At 38.8% G+C, this 21869-nt stretch overlaps 2 protein-coding genes across 3 annotated transcripts; one reads left to right on the top strand and one right to left on the bottom strand.

Moving 5' to 3' along the window:
* Positions 1 to 1059: 1059 nt before the first annotated feature.
* On the bottom strand, positions 1060 to 6115 carry LOC102710606 (DIMBOA UDP-glucosyltransferase BX9-like). Of its 2 annotated transcripts, XM_015838989.2 has the most exons (3): positions 5503 to 6114; positions 2082 to 2293; positions 1060 to 1985 (listed from the first exon to the last, which is right to left on the bottom strand). In XM_015838989.2, exons 1-3 carry the CDS (start codon positions 6071 to 6073, stop codon positions 1416 to 1418), a joined length of 1353 nt encoding a protein of 450 aa, XP_015694475.2. In that variant the 5' UTR covers positions 6074 to 6114; the 3' UTR covers positions 1060 to 1415. The 2 variants fall into 2 exon arrangements, with proteins under 2 accessions (XP_015694475.2, XP_006658425.2); XM_006658362.3 differs by having other exon boundaries at positions 1060 to 2293; positions 5503 to 6115.
* Positions 6116 to 20835: 14720 nt separating this feature from the next.
* On the top strand, positions 20836 to 21737 carry LOC102710318. The gene has a single exon (XM_040526182.1). It carries the CDS (start codon positions 20947 to 20949, stop codon positions 21538 to 21540), a length of 594 nt encoding a protein of 197 aa, XP_040382116.1. The 5' UTR covers positions 20836 to 20946; the 3' UTR covers positions 21541 to 21737.
* The last annotated feature ends 132 nt before the right edge of the window (positions 21738 to 21869 follow it).

The following is a 21869-nucleotide window of genomic DNA, read 5'->3' as shown; positions in this document are numbered from 1 at the left end:
GTGTACTGTATAAATTATTTCTTGGTTTTTGCGCACATGTTTTCCGAATTGTTAAAATGATATAGTTTTTTTTTGCAAAAGGTTTGTATATAAAGTTTATTATCTCATCTTTTTGGAATAGACTTTTAACTTCATAGTAATAACTAATTTTATCACTTACATCATTAAATAGCTACTTAAAATAAGATAACCTTTTATCTTTCGTCAGCTAAGAACACAGCCGACGACGTACAACGCAGCTAGCTAGCGAGGGCACCGTCACGGTCGGGCACATCCAGTAGTGTTTAGCCCAAATCTAGATGGACGTGCAGCGGCTCCAATAGCAGGGCGAGATTGCCTGTGCCGACAGCACAGGCCCGGAAGGGAGGAGGCCATCTTGGTGTTTCTTTTGTTGGACCAAAACGTTGTGACGGGTATTTTGATGGTGCTTTCATATATTTTTTTTGTCTTGATTTTTATAGATTTATGAATGTTTCAGTAAGTAAAGCTCGATGTCTCGTGTATGAGAACAAAATGTTTCGATCGTGATTTAACCTTGTTTAATTCATCCATTTAATAGTTTGAACTATTGTTGGTCTAATGCTGAAACATTTTTTTTTTCTAGAGCTGATGAAACAATACCACACTCTAGGTGTGTCAAATTATTTTAAGTGACACACAAGGATATTTATCACTAAAAAGGGATCATAGTATGGTACTACTAAAATCGATATTACTCATAGTATGGAATGGACGCTTTGGGATCGAGGAGAAACAAACTTTGCCTTTATGACCAAAGGCAGAGGTTACAGAGCCTGATTGATAAAGGAAATGATACTGCATCCGTCTTTAAATATGTAGCGTCGTTGACTTTTTAATGCGTGTTTGATTATTCGTCTTATTTAAAAAATTTACATAATTAATAATTATTTTTATATCATTTTATTTATTGTTAAGTATACTTTTATGCATATATATAACTTTATGTATTTTAAAAAAAAATTGGATAAGACGAATGGTCAAATATGTATAAAAAAGTCAACGATATCAAACATTTAGGGACAGAGATAATACGTACTAACACCACTGTGATTGCCGATGATATGTACACTACAAGAAATAGTTTGTTTATAAATTGTCTGTAACTAAAATTAATTATTAGAGATGATTAATTCTGTTTTGTACAACCTGTAGCCATATTCTACATTTTGGATATCCTATGAAATGCCAGACATTCCATCTGAAACTAAGTATAATTTTAACAGAAAAAATAGGCCACATCTAAGAAGGAAAATGGAGCTTGATCTGTCACGAGAAGAAGCCCACGATGACATTTGTAAAGTTGACAGATAATTAATAGTAACTTGGTAAGACGTTCGTTTGAAAATGTATTTCAGGATATCGTTTAATTAATTTATTCATATATAAGATAAGGCTCAGAATGACATTATGCGATTCACCAGCATATCAATTGCAGTTTTTGAAGAGCCTCCTTTCTCAACACAGGTGGTTGCTTTCTTCTTCAAATCCTTTGCCCTTTGCCTCATCTCGTTACCTCCTTCACTGCACATTAACTTTCTAAGAGCCCTCTCAATCATTCCCCTCTCGAGCTTACCCTCTAGCTCAAACCCTATTTTCCATACCTCTTCGACGTACCTGGCATTAATCATTTGATCCGCAAACTGAGGCCTACATATCATTGGAACACCATCGCATATACTCTCTAGAGTCGAGTTCCATCCATTGTGCGTCCAGAAACCGCCAACTGCTTGGTGCTTCAGCACATCTTGTTGTGGGGCCCAAGAAACCACCATACCGCTGCCACGTGTCGCCTCCTCGAAGCCATCTGGAAGACCTACTTGTAGTGAGCCCTGGACCATGTTTGGCCTGATCACCCAGAGAAACGGCATCTGGCTATCAACCAATCCCCATGCTGTCTCCAGAATCTCTTCAGGATCCATAGACGCCAAGCTCCCAAAGCTCACATAAATGACAGACTCTGCCTCCTGCTTGTCCAACCATTCGAGACAACTTAGATCTTGAGTCAACAAGCTGTTATGTTCACCTATGGAAATCTTGTGAAGTGGACCGACTGCATATACCGGAACGTTTAGGCCATTGGCGATCTTCTGGAGGTCAGAGTTCTCGAGGTCGTTGAAGGTATTGAGGATGACACCTGAAGAACACCGTGATGAATCCAATAGACGTTCTAAGCAGGTAGCCATTGTAGCATGTGTGGTTGTTGCTGAGAACATCATATCTCGCAGACGAAGTGGTGGAAGTTCATCCAATTGCATGTCCATTTGATGCTGATCTGGAATTTTGTGGAAACCAATTAAGATCATTCACTGGGTGCAATTATATAATATGGTGGATCTAGCCAATAATACTAGATAGGTTGGAGCAACTAGGTAGAGCTTCAACCTCTTTCCATTGATACATAAAAATTTATAGAGAACACAGCATGCAATTATATATGGATGCACCGAATGGCTGAGTGAATCTTTTGCTGTAGCTATAGAAAGATGCAAACTGCTTTCTATAGTTTTTTTATTTGATATCATTGGCTTTTGGATCTACAGTTCACCACTTATCTTATTTCAAATATTTATATAATTATTAATTTATTTTGTTATAATTTGACTTGTTACTAAATAAACTTTAAAATTGACTTACGATTTTTTTTTATATTTGCGTAAAATTTTTTAATAAGACACACGGTCAAAATATAGATTAAAAGTTAAAGACGCCTAATAAGAAAAACGGACGGAGTAATTAATTAACAATGCATGTATGAGAAACTGCTTGTCTTTGTCTGCGTTTGCTGTCTTTTGTCTAACGTAAAAAGTTGGAACTACCTGTTCGTTTACCAGCAGCTTCGCAACGATGAATTGTGGTAGGGCTAGACGTATGTGGTGTTACAAGTTTTTGTTTTCATTTTCACTCTTCGCGTGGGTTCCTTTTACCAGTTTTTCTTCAATTAACCATGCAGGTGTAACGTACGTTTTCTGACCCGGTTTTCCTGTTAGACGTAATGTGATGAACTTTTTTCCTTCTTAATATAAACCAGGAACTCTTGCTCTTCTTCTTCTTGAGGTTAAGTTTTTCCTAAAGATTATATATAAAAGAAACTGCTATCTTGTGAACTGAACGCTTTGTCGTGTGGCGATTTCAAGCATTTGCCTACTTCTGCCTTGCCATGGTTTAATTTTACACAAAACTAGGTTTATGCCTACGTACAATAAAATTATAAACACTAGAAAATATAACAATGGTTGACAAATACTCCCTCCGTTTCCCTCCGTTTCATAGTGTAAGATGTTTGACTTCTTTGCTTGCAATGTTTGACCATTTGTCTTATTCAAAAAATTATGGAAATATCATTTATTTTGCTTGTGACTTACTTTATTATCGAAAGAACTTTAAGCATGATTTGTCATTTTTTATATTTGCACTAAATTTTTGAATAAGACGAATGGTACGGTCAAACGTTGCAACCAAAAAAGTCAAATATCTTATATTATAAAACGGAGGTAGTACTATATATGAAAAGTAAATTGTACTAATAGAGCTAATTTAATCTTCCTAAAAATATCCCAAAACATCTCATACATGTTCACCATTAACATATAGCTAAGTTCTCCGTATTGGATCGATGAAATTCAAAAAAATTGGTAGTACATAGGAGAAATACATGTATATAATCTTGTGTAGCAATTTGAACTAAAGAATTCAACTTTTCAAAACTTTTCTCCTTATATGTTGCAATTTTTAGATAGAGAAATTTTAGGTGGAAATGTGTTATGGTCAGCCTTGAGAGTATAGTTAAAGTGGTCTTGGAATCATCCCGGCAATCCCTGTGAAGATATACTCATCTTCGCACGCGGTCGAGTTGCTTATGATAATTATTTTTAGAGGTTTTTTATCATTCTTGAAAAGTAGCTTAAATATTAAGAATCTTAGTGCATATTTTTTATCTTAAGATATAAATATACCTTAAACTATCATACTTTTTACATAAAAAACGTGGTAATAATTTTTCAAGAATGATAAAAAAAAAAGCTTTTATAGGTGGGTCATGTCTCCCTGCCGGCCAAGCCTTCGCAGGCGGCGTCTCGTACAGCCTGGTTAGGATGTTTAGGGGAGTTGTCTGCAAAAATCTAAATCATTTCTCCAGTAATGAACTATATATCCAGCTTGGAAAGTGAACGCTTTGTCAAACCATTTTCTAGTCTAACACGGTAGAAATGTTTGCGATGTTTTTAAGCGGTGCCTGGGAGTAGTGTACTATATATTTTTATAAGTATATTAAATATTTTATTTGAAACTTCAGTAAGATATATTTACCAATTAATCTATTTTAATATGATATATTATACATAAATTTAATACAATGTTATATATTTTAGTTCCAATTTTTACAATTATAAAATTTCTATTACACATACTATATAGCTATGTAGTATAAGAAAATCAGATGTATTGGATACAAAGTAATGGATGGCTCACGAGTACCTTAAAAAATCCAAAATTTTGGAGTTGGTCCTTTCAACTATATTTTACGGCCTGTTTGGGAGAGCTTTTCCTAGCTGCAGCTTTTTCCAAAAGATACTTCTGCCAGAAGCTACCCCAAACAGTACACAGCTTTTGAGAATCTAGAAAATGAACTAAGAAGGCAGAAGCTGAATCTCAGAAGCTAGTTGCTTTTTAAAATATAAAGCTCCCTAAACATACCCTTAATTTCTGTGTGGAGCGAATTCCATTCTGCTCAGACGATTTTTGGATTTTAAATTCTAGGCTTAACACGAATACGTCTATTTATATCTACCTTTTTTAATGATAGTGTGAATATCAATAATGAAGCGGCTATGCTGACTTCGTCATTAATATTAAGATAAGCACGTGTAATATTTATAATGTTGTTATATGATAGAGTATGTATCGTAAAGTAGGTGCACGCATATGTATTTATATACATTGTTTGTTCTAAAATAAAATGAATTAATTAGGAGTGTGATTCTGCTAATTGCTACAGTTTTTTAGGGAAAAAAATGTCTACACAAGGGCCCTCGTGTTTAATTGGTGATATTGAACGAGCTAATGATTTGTGGACTGCTCTTGCTTATAGTTACTAATTAGCAACGTGCTAAGCAGTAAGCACGGATTTGCGTTCCGCTAATAAAAATGTACTTAGTACTTCCAGTGAATTCTTTTATTTTTTTAACTTTTTTACTAAATAATTTTATTAATAACCTCGTACACAAATGTTTTTATCACCTGTATCTTTTTGCCATGCCAACGTACAAATTTATCACCCAGTATGGCAAAACAAAGTTGTCGCCTAGCGTGGCAGCGTTTTTATCACGCCAGCTTAGTGTGATGTGACAGCTCTTTTTATCATGTCATAAGAGATGGTGTTGCAAAAATGTTCAAATTAGAATTAGTAATAACAATATTTATTAATAATTTTAAAAAAATAAAAATTTCTGCCGGACAATCTGGGCTTGTACGACGGCGGCGTACCTCGTCGCGCCGACGTCGGCGGCGGGAGGATGCCCTTGCCGCAGAGCTCCGGGAAGGCCATGTACGCCACGAGGCAACACGCGCCGCCGGTGCGCAGCGCCAGCGTCGCCACGCCGAGCCGCTCCGCCACCTCCTGCATCCCGCGGAGGTTGGAGTCCACCACCAGGCACGCCGCCGCGTCCTCGTCGGCGGCGAGCTCCTGGCGGAGGCAGTCCTCGAACGGGGCCCTGAGGAGCGCGTCGAGGCGCATCAGCGCGCCGGCGAAGTCGCCGCCCGTGCCGCTCGGGATGAGCGCCGCCGCGGCCCCCGCCACGCCGGCCCCGACGGTCACGAAGCGGTAACCCGCTGGCCGGTGGAGCAGCGACGACGACGACGGGACGGGTGCGAGGAAGACGGTGACGGCGAAGCCGCCGCGGGAGCGCAGCGCGTCGGCCAGCTGCAGCATCGGCGTGACGTGCCCCTGGAACGGCAGCGGGAACACCAGCACCCTCCTCCTACCGCGGCCATCGTCATCGCCGCCACCAGCGTGCCTCGCCGGAGAGGCCGCCGCCTCCTCCGTCTTGATCGGCATCGACACGCTTGCACTCGCTGCTGCTGCTGCTGAATATTGATACTGTCTTGACGCGTTAATTAATTTATAAGATGGAGCTGGAGTGGGGGGTGGTGGGTAGCTAGTGAGGATTGGATATGATCGAAATTAAGGGCGAGTTAATTACATCAACAGATAAGTGTTATTACTCCATTCCATATTACAATTGTAATACGGTCTGACTTTACTTAAATTTATTTATTTATTTATTTATATGCTAATAAATCTATATATATATATATATTTATATATAAATAAATCTATATAAAGTATTATAACTTAGGACAAGTATATTGGATACGAGATCAACGTGACGACGATTTGGGTGCGTCGACAGTGTGGGAAATGCGTGATTTGTTTGGCATGCATCAGCCGTGGGGCTACCTATACTCGTACGTAAAGTGGAAGAGGGGAGTGGATGACTTGTCACTGCGAGCTGGCTGGCGTTTCTGTTCTGACCGTGATCGTGCATGTGTGTGGCACGATGGGATGCATGCACTGCATGACTCCTGTAGCCGGTAGGCCGCCAGCCAGGTGGCTGCTACAGTACATATCTGTGCCACGTTACCTGCCGAGGCTACTACTTAGGCCTTCATTTGGATGCATGTATCATTGGGATGGAGAGAAAATAGTGGTGAGGCTCGGTATTTTCTTTTTCAACCTTTGCAACAAACATCATCCCTCTTTTTTAGGTACATATCTATGGCAGAAAAAAAAAAGTAGTTGTGGCTTAAGGGACCACATGGGATTAGAGCCGGTAGAAGCGCTAGAGACCCGCTAGCTCCCGTGGCACATCCGTCACTGCATGCATGTTACACGTTTATAAGAGCTGGTTCAATGTTATATTTATGAGGGGGTTTGTAAGAGTGAATGAACAATAAACAAACCTACTGTCTTAGTTTTATATTGTAAGATTTATAGTCTTGTCTAGATTTATCCATTAACGAATATATATATCTAGATTTATTAGCATTTATATGAATTCATGCAAGACTAGAAAGTTTTACGTCGTGAAACGAAAAAAGTAAGACACAATTATTATCAACCATTCTCATGGTAGCACCACGTATCAGCCACAATGCTCGGTTGTATTGGAAGAGAATATATTTGGGTCATCGCATAATATGCACATAGTTCTCGAGAGGAAGAGAATCAAGAGATCTAGTAGCAGAGGCAGGAATTTTACTATGGGTTTATAAATTAAATTATGAAACTAGTGTTACTAGAAAAGCAAATGATTGTTTTTTTAAAAAAAAGACAAAAACGGTTGCCAAGTGCATAAAGTAAGCTAAATATTGATATTTTCCCTGGAAAGACAACTATCAGAACAAACTACAGCATACATACCTATTACACATACTATACTCTGGTCTTTTAGAAAATATATATATATTTGTACGCCCATATTATCATTTTAAAATTGCGGAATATTTAGAAATAAAAAATAATTTACGTAGTCACAGGTAATTTTTCTGATCGAGAGGGTGATTAATTAAAAGCCAAATAACATATTTATAAATAAAAAATAATTTATAATTAAAAATTTTATATACGTGTTTTTAGCAAACTAAAAGCTAAGGCTGGGAAATAAACTACGATAAAAAAAACTCTAAGATCAACCCAAAATCTAAGGTTAAAAATTTAAATTTTGGCTTATAAGCATAATCAAAATTAAAAAGATGAGGTGATTTCATAGCCTATAACTTGCTTTGCTAGTCTTTTCTTAGTATTTTCTTTATAATGAAAAACATTACATTTTTCATCCTCTGCACCAGATCCTCCCACACTATAGGCACGTAGCCAAATACGTATTAGAAATAACTAGTCGACAAAGGTTATTAATTAAGATCGGTTTACAAATAATAATATTTTCATCACATGCGTATAACGTAATATGCAGTTTGTTTTTGAAATTATAGCAGTTTCTCTGCTACTTAAAATGTACAATTCTACATCCTCCTCAACATTTTCACGCGCAAAGCACAAACAGCTACTGAAAAGAAGAGTGAAAAAACGAACGTTTGGCTAAACAAATCCTCTGTACCCATATAGCTCATTCTTAATTTATACGGTTCTGTCACAATCCACAGATATGTTACTAGTATAAGAGCGCTCCATGAGCGCTCCATGTACCAACTTGCTAACGTTGATTTGGTATTTTAGAATTAAACTTATATACTATTTTTCAATATAGATAACATACTATTTTCCAATATAGATAACATGGGATACCTATGGATGTACACATAGTCGACCGAGGAAATACTACGTACGTGCCCATTCATATAAGGACACAAATTCTGAAATAGTGATGGGGTCTTAAGCATATAAGGAAGATAGGTCCTACGCGGGAGGGAAGAAACACGGTTACTCGAATTTGTATTCTAACTCATCTCTAAAATTCTATTTGGACAAGTGGGAACCAAAGGATAAGGCCTCTAGAGAGGGGAGAGGAGGGGAATTTGAAAGACACTAAAAAGAGAGTACACGTAAAATCCGACTTTGTTGAGTCAACATCCATGGAAGCTGATAACAAAGAGCCACCAACCACCGACCCAAGGCTCTCGCCAACATAGTCGTAGGTCTTGTAGATTTAGACTAGGGTAGTGAAAACCGGCATCTGGCCACATGGGATATAGTCCTATAGGATCATTACTCGTATGAGTTCTAAGGGTCTAAATCTGTAGAAAAAAAACCATTACATTTCTTACTCTAGCCATATCATCGTTTATGGCATCATATAAGTTCTACCTTGCATGCACTTAAGACAATTATCTTATCAATGGATACATATTTTTGGCTGACGTGTGAGCTCATAAAAAATGCAAATTAGTATACGTATTGTCGGCCCTTGTTTTTCGAAATGAGGACACATGTGAATGTATGGTACCAATCTCTGAATCAATTAGTTGGTTACCTCACACATACATTGTTGAGTAATCAAGTGCTCATTCACAAAAGTATCACACATATTTTTTACACCAATAGGCAAATGACTCAAAGACGATAATAGAGTTTTAGGGCCACGGGGGTAATGAATATAGACAAAACATAAAAGGGGTAAGGCAGCAGCGAGCCATTGCCACGAGCAACGACTTCCTATAACCTATTGGGCGTCATCTTCATCACCTTGTCCTTGGTAATGTACATAGGTCTTTAGTATCGTCGACTAACTTTGAGGGTATTTAAGTAAACATGAGTATGATAATACTCAGCAAGCCACCCCACAATAATTATGCAAGTGCAGGGATAATTAAGAAAGAAGGCTTATGGCTATTTTGCAAAAAACTAAGTTCACAAATACTTTCACGAACCTAGACCTAGCAATCAAGTTTTAGGTTCACAGTGTTTAATCTAGTGAGAGTTTTGTCTACCACCCCAATTATCCAAGGATGGCTTACTTTCACTAATTTGTCATGTTTTTAGGCTATACCCCTTCTCGCTCCTATTCCCATGAAGTTTAATTATAAAACTAGTCAAGTGTATATGATATGTCCCGGTGCTCATTTAATGGTTATTAATTCAAATAAGATAGTCTACTCACACTACAGTTGTTATACGCTTTACCCACACTCCGTAACTTGCCCAACAAATGAGCCTACTCCCCACAAAGGAGAGTTTTCACGACAAAGTATTTCAATAACCCAACATCGGTGGTACCTGCTCCATGAACTCTAGCCCTCATGCACACTAGGCGTACTGTTTCTAGCAGTGTGAGAAGTTCTAGTGTTCTCGAGAGGGAAATACACATCAAGTTTCATTAAGAAGCTTAATTCCATGTTAATTGGATCACGTTGCCTCTAGCGTGCCGCCAACCGAGCTTCCCGCCCATCCACACACCTAAGTGAAACCAGCACAACTTAGAAACCACCTTTGCTCAACTATTTACACTGTTAGATCTATACACATTCGAGAAATATAGTCGTTGCTAGGTTCGTTTTCATGGAAACCACACAAATCCAACATGGCTCAGTTCTTAATCTACTAAGGTGGCATTATCCTTTCTCGGAAACCACAAATCCACCATGTCACAATGGTCTAAGTAGTTATTCTTACTTTCTTAGTTTTGAATTTAGAACAATGATTCATCGTAACAGTGAACACTCACTCTCCCTACAACCTACCGAGAGTGGCGGCGAGCTCCCGGCATTTATGCGGCCTGTGGCAACGGCGACGACACCAAAGAAGGACACGGTGGTACAACATGAATAGTAACAATGGAAAAAAATAAAAGAAAGACCGGTAAATAAATTCCCAAAATGCTTAATTATTTATAATTCTTTAAGTAGATTTTCCAAGAATAGCAACAATAGTAAACAATAATCCAAACTCCAATAAATTTCAAATGATTTGAAAAGGTAATCCACCAAGAATAAAATATTCAAAATTCCCAAGCAACCCTCTCTTTTAGCTTTTTCTTATACTAATAAGTCAAAAGTTGAATTTTCAACCTTAAATTAGGAGTTGATTTTAAGGTTTTTCATCGTAGTTTATTTTTCTAGTCTTGGCTTTTATATCATGAAGAACATATGTATATAATTTTTTATTTCCAAATTATTTTTTGTTTGCAAAAATACCGTTTAATTTTTTCCTCAAATAGCCAAACAATCACCCCCCATTGGCTTTTATAATTAATTTAATTGCTTGCACTAAAATATGTATAAATATAAAGGGAAGGTTCTAAGACTAAGAAAATATCACCTAATTATGTATTTGTTTAAATTGGTTGTGATGTTTTATTTTATGTTTGCCTTTCTCAGACTATTGAATAGATTATTATTTACCAGAAAAACAAAAAACTTCAGCATGATCCATATTCAATTAAAATTTTTGACGGTGAAAGGGCCCGTAGCCTGGTGGTTACAAAGTCCTTAGTAGCACTTGAGGTCCTGGGGCCAACCAGGCTTCGAAGGTGCTCATAGAGGTAGGGTTTGTATGCGTGCGTTCTTAGAGGAGATTATGCGTGTGTCGTGTTCTCAAAAAAAATTAAAATCTTTGACGGTTCGTAATTTTATGTTCTAGTTTTCATAGTGAAATTTTCAGGGTGTTACGGGTATCACAACATATAGGGTTGATTCTCTCAAAAAAAAAAACATATAGGGTTGATTGGTAGGAATAGTTATCACCGCACCTAAAAACTCGAACAGTAACTTGCCCGGTGGATCATCTTTACACAAGATGTTGATGGCGTGGATCAATCGAATTTAAGAGCGAGTAATTGCACATTGGCCCATGGAATTGGCCTTTCGGTCCCTTCCATGGGGTTATCGATGGAAAAAAAATTCAAACGACGTATTTACAAACAAAAAATAATTTATAAATAAAACTTTTATACATGTATTTTTAGCGATGAAAAATAAACTTTGGTAAAAAAATCTCAAAATCAACCTCAATTTTAAAATAAAAATTTAAATTTTAACTTATAAACATAATTAGAAGAAAAGAAAGATGGGTGCATATCTCATTTCGTAGCGCTATCCGTCAGAGAGCTACCTACCTTGCCAAAAAAGAAAACCTTTCCAGAAAAAAAATTGCCAAAAAGATATGGCACTCATATACACCCGTCTATACTCACCTCTATAAATATCCACACACGTGTTAAGCAAGCATGATGCATGCAACATCAGTTGCAGAAACAAACATGTGGTGTATGTGAAATTACTTATGCGTCTACAAGTTTCAGTCAATTTTATGTCTCATAATTTTGCTCCGTTTCTTACCTATCTTCGAGTTTTTGTCTTGATACCAGTTATATATTTTCGTAGTTAATTATTAGCTTTTTTCAAAGATAAGAAAAAATTTGGTACAGAGGGGATATTTTTTATAAAAAAATAGTTAAATATAGGAGATTAAGCGAAATTTATGAACACAATTAAGTGAAAACTCGTCAGCATATAAGAAATTACGTGTTCAAAGGAGAGTTTGTTTAGGTGCTACGATGAGAACTGATCATGCATGGCCGTACGTCATGGCAAGCGTCTGTCATGCGTCTCATTTTGTGTGTGCCATCAGAAATTTACAAAGTTTATGACTCAATAATTAAATACAAATCTTTTGGTTGAATTTTAACTAAAATACAGTAATTTTTAACGTAATTTTTTAGCCAAGCGTGAGACTCGAGCCCAAGCTATCTCACTCCTGCTACTGCCCCTGTGTGTGCCATTTGCTTTACGAACATGTTCTCGCCTCTCGATTGATAGATTCAAATCAAGCAAATAAAACTAATTTAGGAGTTGATTTTCACATTTTTCATCATAATTTATTTTTCCAGTGTCGTTTTTATCTTGCTAAGAACATATATATATATATATATATATATAATTTTTATTTTCAAATTATTTTTCGTTTGTAAAAGTACTGTTTGACTTTTTCCCAGAAATAGCCAAACAATCACCCCATTGGCTTTTATATATAATTAATTTAATTGCTTGCACTAATTAATGGGAAGGGTTCACCAACTATTTTCGGATAAGCACATGCTTGCACTAAAATATGTATAACTATAAAGGGAAGGTTCTAAGCCTAAGCAAATATCACCTAATTATAAAACTCTACGTATTTGTTTAAATTGGTTGCGGTGATTTATTTTATGTTTGCCTCTCTCAGACTATTGAATAGATGATTATTTACAGAAAAACAAAAAAACTTCAGCGTGATGCATATTCAATTAAAATTTTTGACGGTTCGTAATTTTAGGTTCTAGTTTCCTTAGTGAAATTTTCAGGGTGTTACGGGTATCAGAACAATAGTGTTGATTGGTGAATTTTTAAAAAAACTTTTTAAATAAATAATTTTATTATTAAACTTCAGGAGAAATTATTTTCACCGGATGAATCTTTTGGCCACGTCAACAACATTGGACGCAGAGTTTTTGGCGTGACAGGCCCTGCCATTGTCAGTGGTGTGACAGCATTGTCTTGCCAAGCCACTGACACTGGCGTGGTAAGCCTGCCGCGCTAACCACGCCGCGTGACAGCATTGTTTTGTCACGCTACCCACACTTGCGTGGCCAAAAGGTTCGTATGGTAGAAATAATTTTCCCTAAGTTTTTGTAATAAAATTATTTATTAAAAAGGTTTAAAAAATAAAAAATATCCTTGATTGGTAGCAATAGTTAGCATCGCACCTAAATCGAATAGTATTGCATCATCTTTACTCAAGATCTTGATGGAGTGGATCAATCGAATTTAAGAGCGAGTAATTGCATATTGGCCCATCGAATTGGCCTTTAGGTCCCTTCCATGGGTTATCAATAAAAAAAAGCCTAACGATATATTTGCAAACCAAAAATAATTTATAAATAAAACTTTTATATGTATTTTTAGTGATATAAATTAAAGCAGAAGCTAAAAATAAGCTCCGATAGAAAATCTTAAAATCAACTCTAAATTAAAAATCAGAAGATCAAATTTTGCCTTATAAACTTAAGCTGAACAAAACAATGGTGCATATCTCATTTCGTAGGGCTAGCTGTCAGAGAGCTACCTACCTTGCCAAAAAAGAAAATCTTTCGAAAAAAAAATTGCCAAAAAGATATGGCACTCATATACACCCGTCTATACTCACCTCTATAAATATCCACACACGTGTTAAGCAAGCATGATGCAACATCAGTTACAGAAACAAACATGTGGCGTGGCGTATCTTATAGAGAAAATTAATTATGCGTCTGTAAGTTTCAGTCAATTTTATGTCTCATAATTTTGCTCCGTTTCTTACCTATTTTTTAAGTTTTTGTCTTGATCTCAGTTTTATCTTTTCGTTAAGTGATATTGTTTTTTTCTAAAATAAGCAAAATGTTGGTATAGAGGGGATACTGTTTTTAAAAAATAGTTAAATATAGGAGATCAAGGAAAATTTATATATGAACACGATTAAGTGAAAACTCATCAGCATATAACAAATTATGTGTTTTATCTCTTTTGAGTTTGTTTTTGAATGGTTTTTAATTTTGTAGCAGTTAATTACGATGTTTATATCATTAAATAACTATCAAAAAATTAAATAATATTTTAACTTCATACATCAGACAAAGACAGCCAAAAGTTAAACCTGAACACTATATTACGACTAAAAATCTTCAAAATTTTAAATTGGCTATGACAAGCAGGCGACGGGAGTCACGTCACAATAATGGTCCTCACATCGTGAGTCTTGTAGTGTACATATCGGTTGCTGTACCCACGTTATTCATGGCTCAATTTTTTCTTTTTTAGCGATTACGCATATTCGCGTTATATATTTTGAATATTTTTACAGGAGCATGTCCTGAGACCACATAAATTTCGGTAAACTCTCGTGGTGCATACCAACTAAAAACTAGTAAATTTTTTTTTTATAAATATTACATGGAGGCATCCATCTTGAACTAATACAATTCATTTCAATTGATTTGCGTAGAAATGGCAATCGGTTCTTTCTTTTGAATCCTGCAATAAGGGAAATACGTGGGTACTAAATGCTTTATTAATTACGTCTCTTAGCTTCCCTCTGTTGTTTGATGCTGGTATTTGTATTTTGTAGGGCCCATCTCCGATTGAGGAAATAAAGTGGGCCGAAATCATTTCTGGTATTTTGATGCCCAGCTGAGTTCGAATTGAATTTGAGGCCCATTTTCAATTTTTCATAGTACTAGCATATTACACATGCGTTGCAACAAGATCTTATTAAAAACATCATTAGTATATTATTAAAGTAGAGTTAATAAAGTGAGATATATGTCTAAGTTATTTAAAAATAATAATAGGAGCAAGTTGGTGGTGGGGTAGGTGGCAGATTCACCACCAGTGCTCCCTTTTATAGCAGTGATCAATTGATAACATTTTTTTAAAACAACTCCTGCTTTATTATTAAACACAGACTATACGAGTGAGAGTTACATCTAGGGCAAAAGGAAAAGCAACTTGAAACACAGGACAGAGTGAACTGTCTCAGGAGTGGTTTACATTCTGTCAACTAACAGAAGGTTGTATATTAGGAGTAACCGAAGAAATCCTGCCATTGTAGGCAAGGTCATTTGCAACTGAATTTAGTTCTCTTGGAATCCAGGAAACATTTGGTCGGTTTCCTCCTGTAACAGTATGAAGATAAGACAAAGTGGAAGGAGAGACCAGTGTGGTGAATTATGCATGTAGTCGGAATCTTGAAGAGCTTGAGCCATCTGCTTGTTGTCTGTCAGAAAGTGAATTTCATGAAGATTACACGTAGAGCAAAAGATGTAGGCAAAAATTAGTGCTCCTAATTCAGCTTGGAGTGGAGATTCAAATCTTCTGGAGCATCCTTGAACAAAAACTGCATCTTGAGTCTGCGTGACATGAATAAATATTCCGATACCAGTTTTATGATCTTTCCAGGAAGCATCAACAAAACAATGAACCCCTGCAGGAAGAGAGAGAGAGGTCTTGCAATCAAAAGATCAAGGTTATCAACCTGCTGACAGTTTTGATCATCTCCTCCTGAAATTGACTGATAATTTCTGGCCATCGCTTCTGCTCTAATACAAGTTACAAGTGGTTCTTCGTGTTTAGCTCTGAAGAGCTTTTCATTTCTGGCTTTCCAAATCTGCGAAAGAAGAATGAGTAAATTCCGCGTTGTAGGTTCAAAGAAGGCAGCAAATATAATGTTCAAGGTTAGCGTCAGGAGGCAACCTAGAGGTATTAAAGTGAAAAGGAGAAATAAGCCAGGTCAAGCGAGCATAATAACTATGAAAGAAAATGTGACCTTCATTTTCTAGTTGACCACATCTTGAGCGGTGAGCCGAAATGGTGGGAATCCTGGTATTGAGATTAACACCCGAACGAAGGGCTTTTGAAAGAAGTCTCCAGGTAAAGCCCTTAATTTTTTTTATTTTTCGAAAGGACCTGTAGCCCAGTGGTTACATAAGGTCTTAGTAGTATCTGAGGTCCTAGGTTCGACTCCTCATTTTTGCCGGCATTGTTCTGTGTTCTCATAGAAAAAACTTAATTTTTGGCGGGATAATTTTATTTTCCAGATCAGATTTATAAGAGTACGGATTTCAGGAGTGACCGGAATAAGCAAAGAGTGACGATTGATTTCTTTATAAGCACCGGAAGTAGAGCAATCACCCGTGGAACTATGTTTCCAGCAAAGATTATCAGGGATTAAATGAGGGATTACCTGAACTTGGCAGATGGAGTGAACCGCATGTTGGTCGAAGTAAGTTGAAATAAGAGGAGCATTCCAAGTTTTTTGATTTGTCCAAAGTTCAGAAACTTTAGAAGGTAAGTGCAAGGAAAGAGCAGTAGTGTTAATGTGTTCATGAATATTGCTCTACAGTTCAGATGGATCAGGAGTGGGTACTGCTCTGAATATAGTGAAATCAAGAGTGTTTCTCGTGTTGCACTACGGTCATGTTTGGTAGAGCTTCTGATTTTGCACAAGTGTTTGGCAAACAAGATTAATGTTGATTCTGATAGGACAGTTGTTCTAGCCTAATTGTCCATACTACCATTGCCAAAAATACCTGATATTATTTGTAACATATTTTTTAAAATTTTATGCAAAAATAGAAAAACTCATCCATGCAGGACTAGTACTTGATTCTTTCTAGTATAATGAAGTTTGCATGTCTTTTTTTACAAACCTTAGAACCAACTAATATTATACATACATGTGGGGCAACATAACTTTCATGGTTCCACGTGTAATAACAATTGAATTCGCCAGTTCTATTATATATATATATATATATATATATATATATATATATATATATATATATATGTATTAGCATCCATGTTATACATTGTGAAACAAAGGGAAACAAAGGGAGTATAAATTTAAGTTGCTACAATCTCTGCTCTATTGTTTGTTGGAAAATGTATACAAGACGGTGTGACTAATCTCTGTTTTATTGTAAATATTAACTAAATTATATATCAACATGCAAATAAGCAATTTGATCGATAAAAGGTATGAACTATGAGCGCACTAAGCTCTTTTGTCCAATACAGCAGCAATGAAGATTTACATTTGACTTGGAAATTATCTAGAAAGATCGATATTGTTGCAGAAACAATGAATGTACACATACTATCTTAGATCTGGCGAATGTATTACAAAAAAAAATATATAGTTCAGAGAACCTTCGGTTAAGGACATCACATGTCTGCAGGCATTTCGGCTGTTAGAACTGCATGGGTTGCCGCCTTTAGCCTCACGTGAGAATCGCTGCCAAATAGGCCGTAAATTTAACCGATACATCCATAATAGACTAATAGTATTATAGCAGAACATTTAGGATAATCATCTAAATATCCTTATGTGCAGTGGTGATAGAAACCTAATATAGGGCTTAATCCCAAATCCATGTTGGATGCACGTACTGGGAAATCAATTCCAACTTCCAAATATATTTTCTTGAACTCGTGCACTTTACTTTATTTAATTTAGTAAAGAGTACACATGTCATGAGTAGTCCTCGACACCGAGGTTTGAACTGCATACACCAGCAGTTTTGCAAAGAGTGCCCTTAAAGATGACCAAAACAACCTAAGCTCAGGACTTTTGTAACAAAGAATTTAGAAGATAAAAAAAAGCAACCAGACCCTTCGTTGCTTCTCCGCCTGGCGACGACGACGGTTATTTGAAGACCACAAGTAGCTGTAGATGAACCCAAGAAACAAACCCAAAAGGGGCCTCCGATGGAGGTTGAGGCTTCATTGACTGCAACAAGAAAATTCAGCCACTTCCCAAAGATCCGTCTGCGTTGACGAAGAAGGTCAACGTTTTTGCAGATGGATCGCCAGAGATGAAGATGAAGGCCGACACGACCCATAAGAAAGTTCAGCCACTCCCTGAACATCCGTCTGCGTGGATGAAGAAGGTCGACGTTTTTGCGAATGGATCACCGAAGATGAAGGTGAAGGCCGGCATAGCCCACTAAAACACAAACCTGCAGCACATCCAGTTGACGACGTTATGGAAAAACTCACAACTGCCACCACGGGAGATCAACAATCATGGTTTTACACCGAGACAAGAGGATGCGACGCTGGCGACCTCTTAAGCTGCACAGAGAAAGAAAAACACAAACAAAGCAAAAAGATTTGCCCTACTATGGGATCTACTTAACTAACCTGGACCCCCCCTCCCCCGCCGCCGGCGACCAAAGTCACCGGAGTCGGAGGGGAAAGGGCCCCGACAAACTCCTCGTGGCTGGCTCGAGGGGAAAAGGGGTGAGGGGGTGAGGGGACAGCGGCAGCACCGGCGACATGGCGCATGGGCACTCGGGTTGTGGCCTCCGTCTTCGCCTCTGTCTCTGCCGCTCTACAGAGCCTTCCAACTTCTAAATATGATAAAGATATAATGTACTTATAAAGCTTTTACAAAAATAATGGAATATTAACAAGTTGGTTCCACCAACATTTTATATAAGTGGTTAAACCAGTGACCAAATTGCTCGTTAACTAAAATCTCAATTATACCTGATATACTTGTCATGCACATTATGGAGCACATTGGATGATATTTCAACAAAAGAAATTCATGTGACGAGACCCATCCTGAACCCACGCCCTGCCTAATGAAGATGTGCAGGTATTCAACAAACACGTTCTCATGCAGTCATGCTCCCTCACGTGTAGATCCGAATGTGCACCTAAGTTCTTGTTTAGTTCTCAATTTTTTTTTTCAAAAACATCACTCGAACTTTTAGACACTTAAATAAAGCATTAAACATAGATAAATCAAAAAACTAATTGCACAGTTATATAAGAAATCTTGAGACGAATCTTTTGAGCCTAATTAGTCCATGATTAGTCATAAGTGCTACAGTAACTAACATATGCTAATGACAGATTAATTAGGCTCAAAAGATTCGTCTCGCGGTTTCTAGGCTAGCCGTGAAATTCGTTTTTTCATTCATGTCCGAAAACTCCTTTCGACATCCGGTTAAACATTTGATGTGACACTTCTCTCAAAAATTTTCTCAATCTAAACACCACCTAACTCAATGAAATCTTCTGCAACTTACGTACTCTCTGTACGAACACGGAAATGAGACTCATCCAAGTTCAGTGGCAGATCTACTATAGGGTTAGGAGGTCTCTAGCCCTCGCTACCAATTCTAATACCATGGAGACCCTCCCTAAACCTCCACTAAATGTTCTGTTATAGGTTTACAGAGAGAGGGGCTAAAGTTCTTTCTAAAAGTTAAAAAAAAAAGTTCAGCCCCCACTAATACTTTCTTGTGAATCCGCGTCTGTCCAAGTTGATAAGTTATCACTCGTATTCCTTTTTTCCTCAAAACCAAAAATATCGATTATAATCAAGAGCGCTACGATGTGGTCCAAGTCAAAGGATGAATTCAACCTGTAGGTGATGTGCAATTGAGATCACTAGATGGATATCTCGCGCGTTGCTGCGGAAAAACTGTGTATAATATAGTAGATATGAATTTTTTAAAAAAATCCTTACCTATTATATGATTTTTTTCATGTGTTTATATATATATTTGCCTTTATCAATTATCCATATGTTATAAATTGTTGGGTAGTATGGTGTGCCTTTTGAGGGAAGAGATGCAATTTACACTCTCGATGAATCATCCAGATATTAAAAACAATTAAGATGATGTGAAGAGATGTAATTTACACCCTTGATGAATCATCCAAAGGCTAAAAATATTGAGATGATGTGGCTTAATTTACACCCTTGATGCATCATTCTAAAGCTAAAAACAATTGAGATAATGTGGCTTAATTTACACGCTTGATGTATCATCCTAAGGCTAAAAAATAATTGAGGTGACGTGGCTTCGTGAGAAGAGAGAATGACATTAACTTTATACAAAGTAGGGACTAGAATCCTACTTAGGGATGGCAACGGGTCTGATCGGGTACGGGTAGAGCAGGAACATGCCTGACCCGATACTTGAACTTATATACCCAACCCGTACCCGGAATAGTTCGCGGGCAAAAATCTGTGCCCGGACCCATACCCGATGGGCGCACGGGTACCCGCTGGGTACCCACCAGCTGCCTGCCCGCTCCTCCGTCGTTGGCCGGATCCCGAGGCTGCCCTAACACCGCCCGGACCCTAGAAGCCACCCGCTTGGATGTCGCTTGCTCGTCGTCGGCCGCCGCCACTCGGATGCCACGCCCGTCGCCGACCGCCGTCGAGCGGAGGCCGTACGCCCGCCACCAACGCTCGGAGGTCACCCGTAACCGGCCGTCGCTGCTGCTCGGACGCCGCCTGTCTGCTGCTGCCTGATGAAGGACAGAAGGAGGAGTTAGAGATTGGGAGTTAGGGTTTTGATGTGGTATATGGTTTTTTTGTATGGGTTAATTGGGCTAGAAACCTGGAACAAAAAGAAGTCTATAAAACATCCCCAATATAATTTTCGGGTCGGGTATGGGTTATCCACGGGTAAAATTTAAAACCTGACTGCTGCCCGCTAGATAGTCAGGTCGCGGGCGGGTATACCCACGGATAAAAATTAACACTTATACCCATACTCATCGGGTCGGGTACCCGCAGGTACCTATACCCGTGGGCATAATTGCCATCCTTAATCCTACTGCTGCACTGCGATCTGAGATTTTTACAGGATTTCTTTACAGTATACTTCGTTTCTACCAAACGACCGTAGAATTTCTCAAGTAGAGTAGAACATGAAACGGAAGAGATAAGCACGTCTACAGCAATTAGCAGCACAGTTAAGCTGCAGCAGTGATAAAGCCAGTCTTTTTTTTTTTTTTGTCCTTGTTTCTCGTCTGCTCACACGTGCTCACCGACGACCCTTCACCGCCTCACTTGTGGCGTGACTGGCGTCGCAGCTCGATTCGATCCCCCACTCTCCCCGTCTCCCCCGCATCCAAGAACCACGCGAAATCATGGACACCGGCGGCGGAGGCGGAGGCGGCGGGGGCGGGGGCACGAGCATCCACATCACGGCGCTGGACGGCATCGTGAACGTCAACTCGCTCTTCACCCTCGCGGCCTTCATCGGCCTGGCGTGGCGCCCCTCCGCCGACGGGCCCGAGCTCGCCGCCGGCGCCGACCGCCTCGGCTCCGCCTGCGCGGCGGGCGACCGCGTCGAGTCCGACCTCGTCCTCTTCCACGTCCTCGCCTTCGCCTGCTTCCTCTTCTCCAGCCTCGTCGCGCTCTGCCTCAAGCAGATCGTGCGCGCCAGCCCGCGCTACCGCGGCCGGGGCGGCGCCGCCGGATCCGCCGCCACCCTCAGCCGCACGGCGATGATCAACCGGGTGGCGCTCCGCGCCGGCATCCTGGCGTCCGCGGTGGGCTCCGTGTGCGGCTGCGGCTTCCTCATGATGGCGCTCGTCAACGTCGTCCAGGTCAAGCTCGGCCGCCTCGGATGCGGCGCCGGCGGCTCCGCCGCCTGGGGCGCCGTCGTACCGCTCGTCACGCTCGTGCCCACCGCCATGCTCATCTACATCGGCATCGTCTTCTACGCCTTCACCCGCTAGCTCAGCTCAACAACATCAAGATCCACTGCAATGCTACTATGTAATGCAATTTGACAGCAAAAAGATTTGATTTTTTGTTTTGCTTGTGGTTATAGAGAAATGATGCTGCATTGCTGCCGACATGGTGACATGTATATATAACTATGCATGTGTCTGATTGAGTGTTCTTGGAGTTACCTGCTTAATTACCTAATTAATAGGTTGGTCTGTTGTTTTTACTTGCAAGTTGATCGATTTGTTGTGGTGAACCTTGTGATGATGTGTTTTAGTCATGTGCCAAGGTTCAAGTCATGCAGTGATGATTATGAAATTGGTGAGTGTCTGCTGCT

This window comes from Oryza brachyantha, chromosome 7 (genome assembly GCF_000231095.2).
Source record: "Oryza brachyantha chromosome 7, ObraRS2, whole genome shotgun sequence".
Lineage (NCBI taxonomy): Eukaryota > Viridiplantae > Streptophyta > Magnoliopsida > Poales > Poaceae > Oryza > Oryza brachyantha.
The sequence above is the reverse complement of the archived record's forward strand: the minus strand, read 5'-3'. Positions and strand labels throughout refer to the sequence as shown.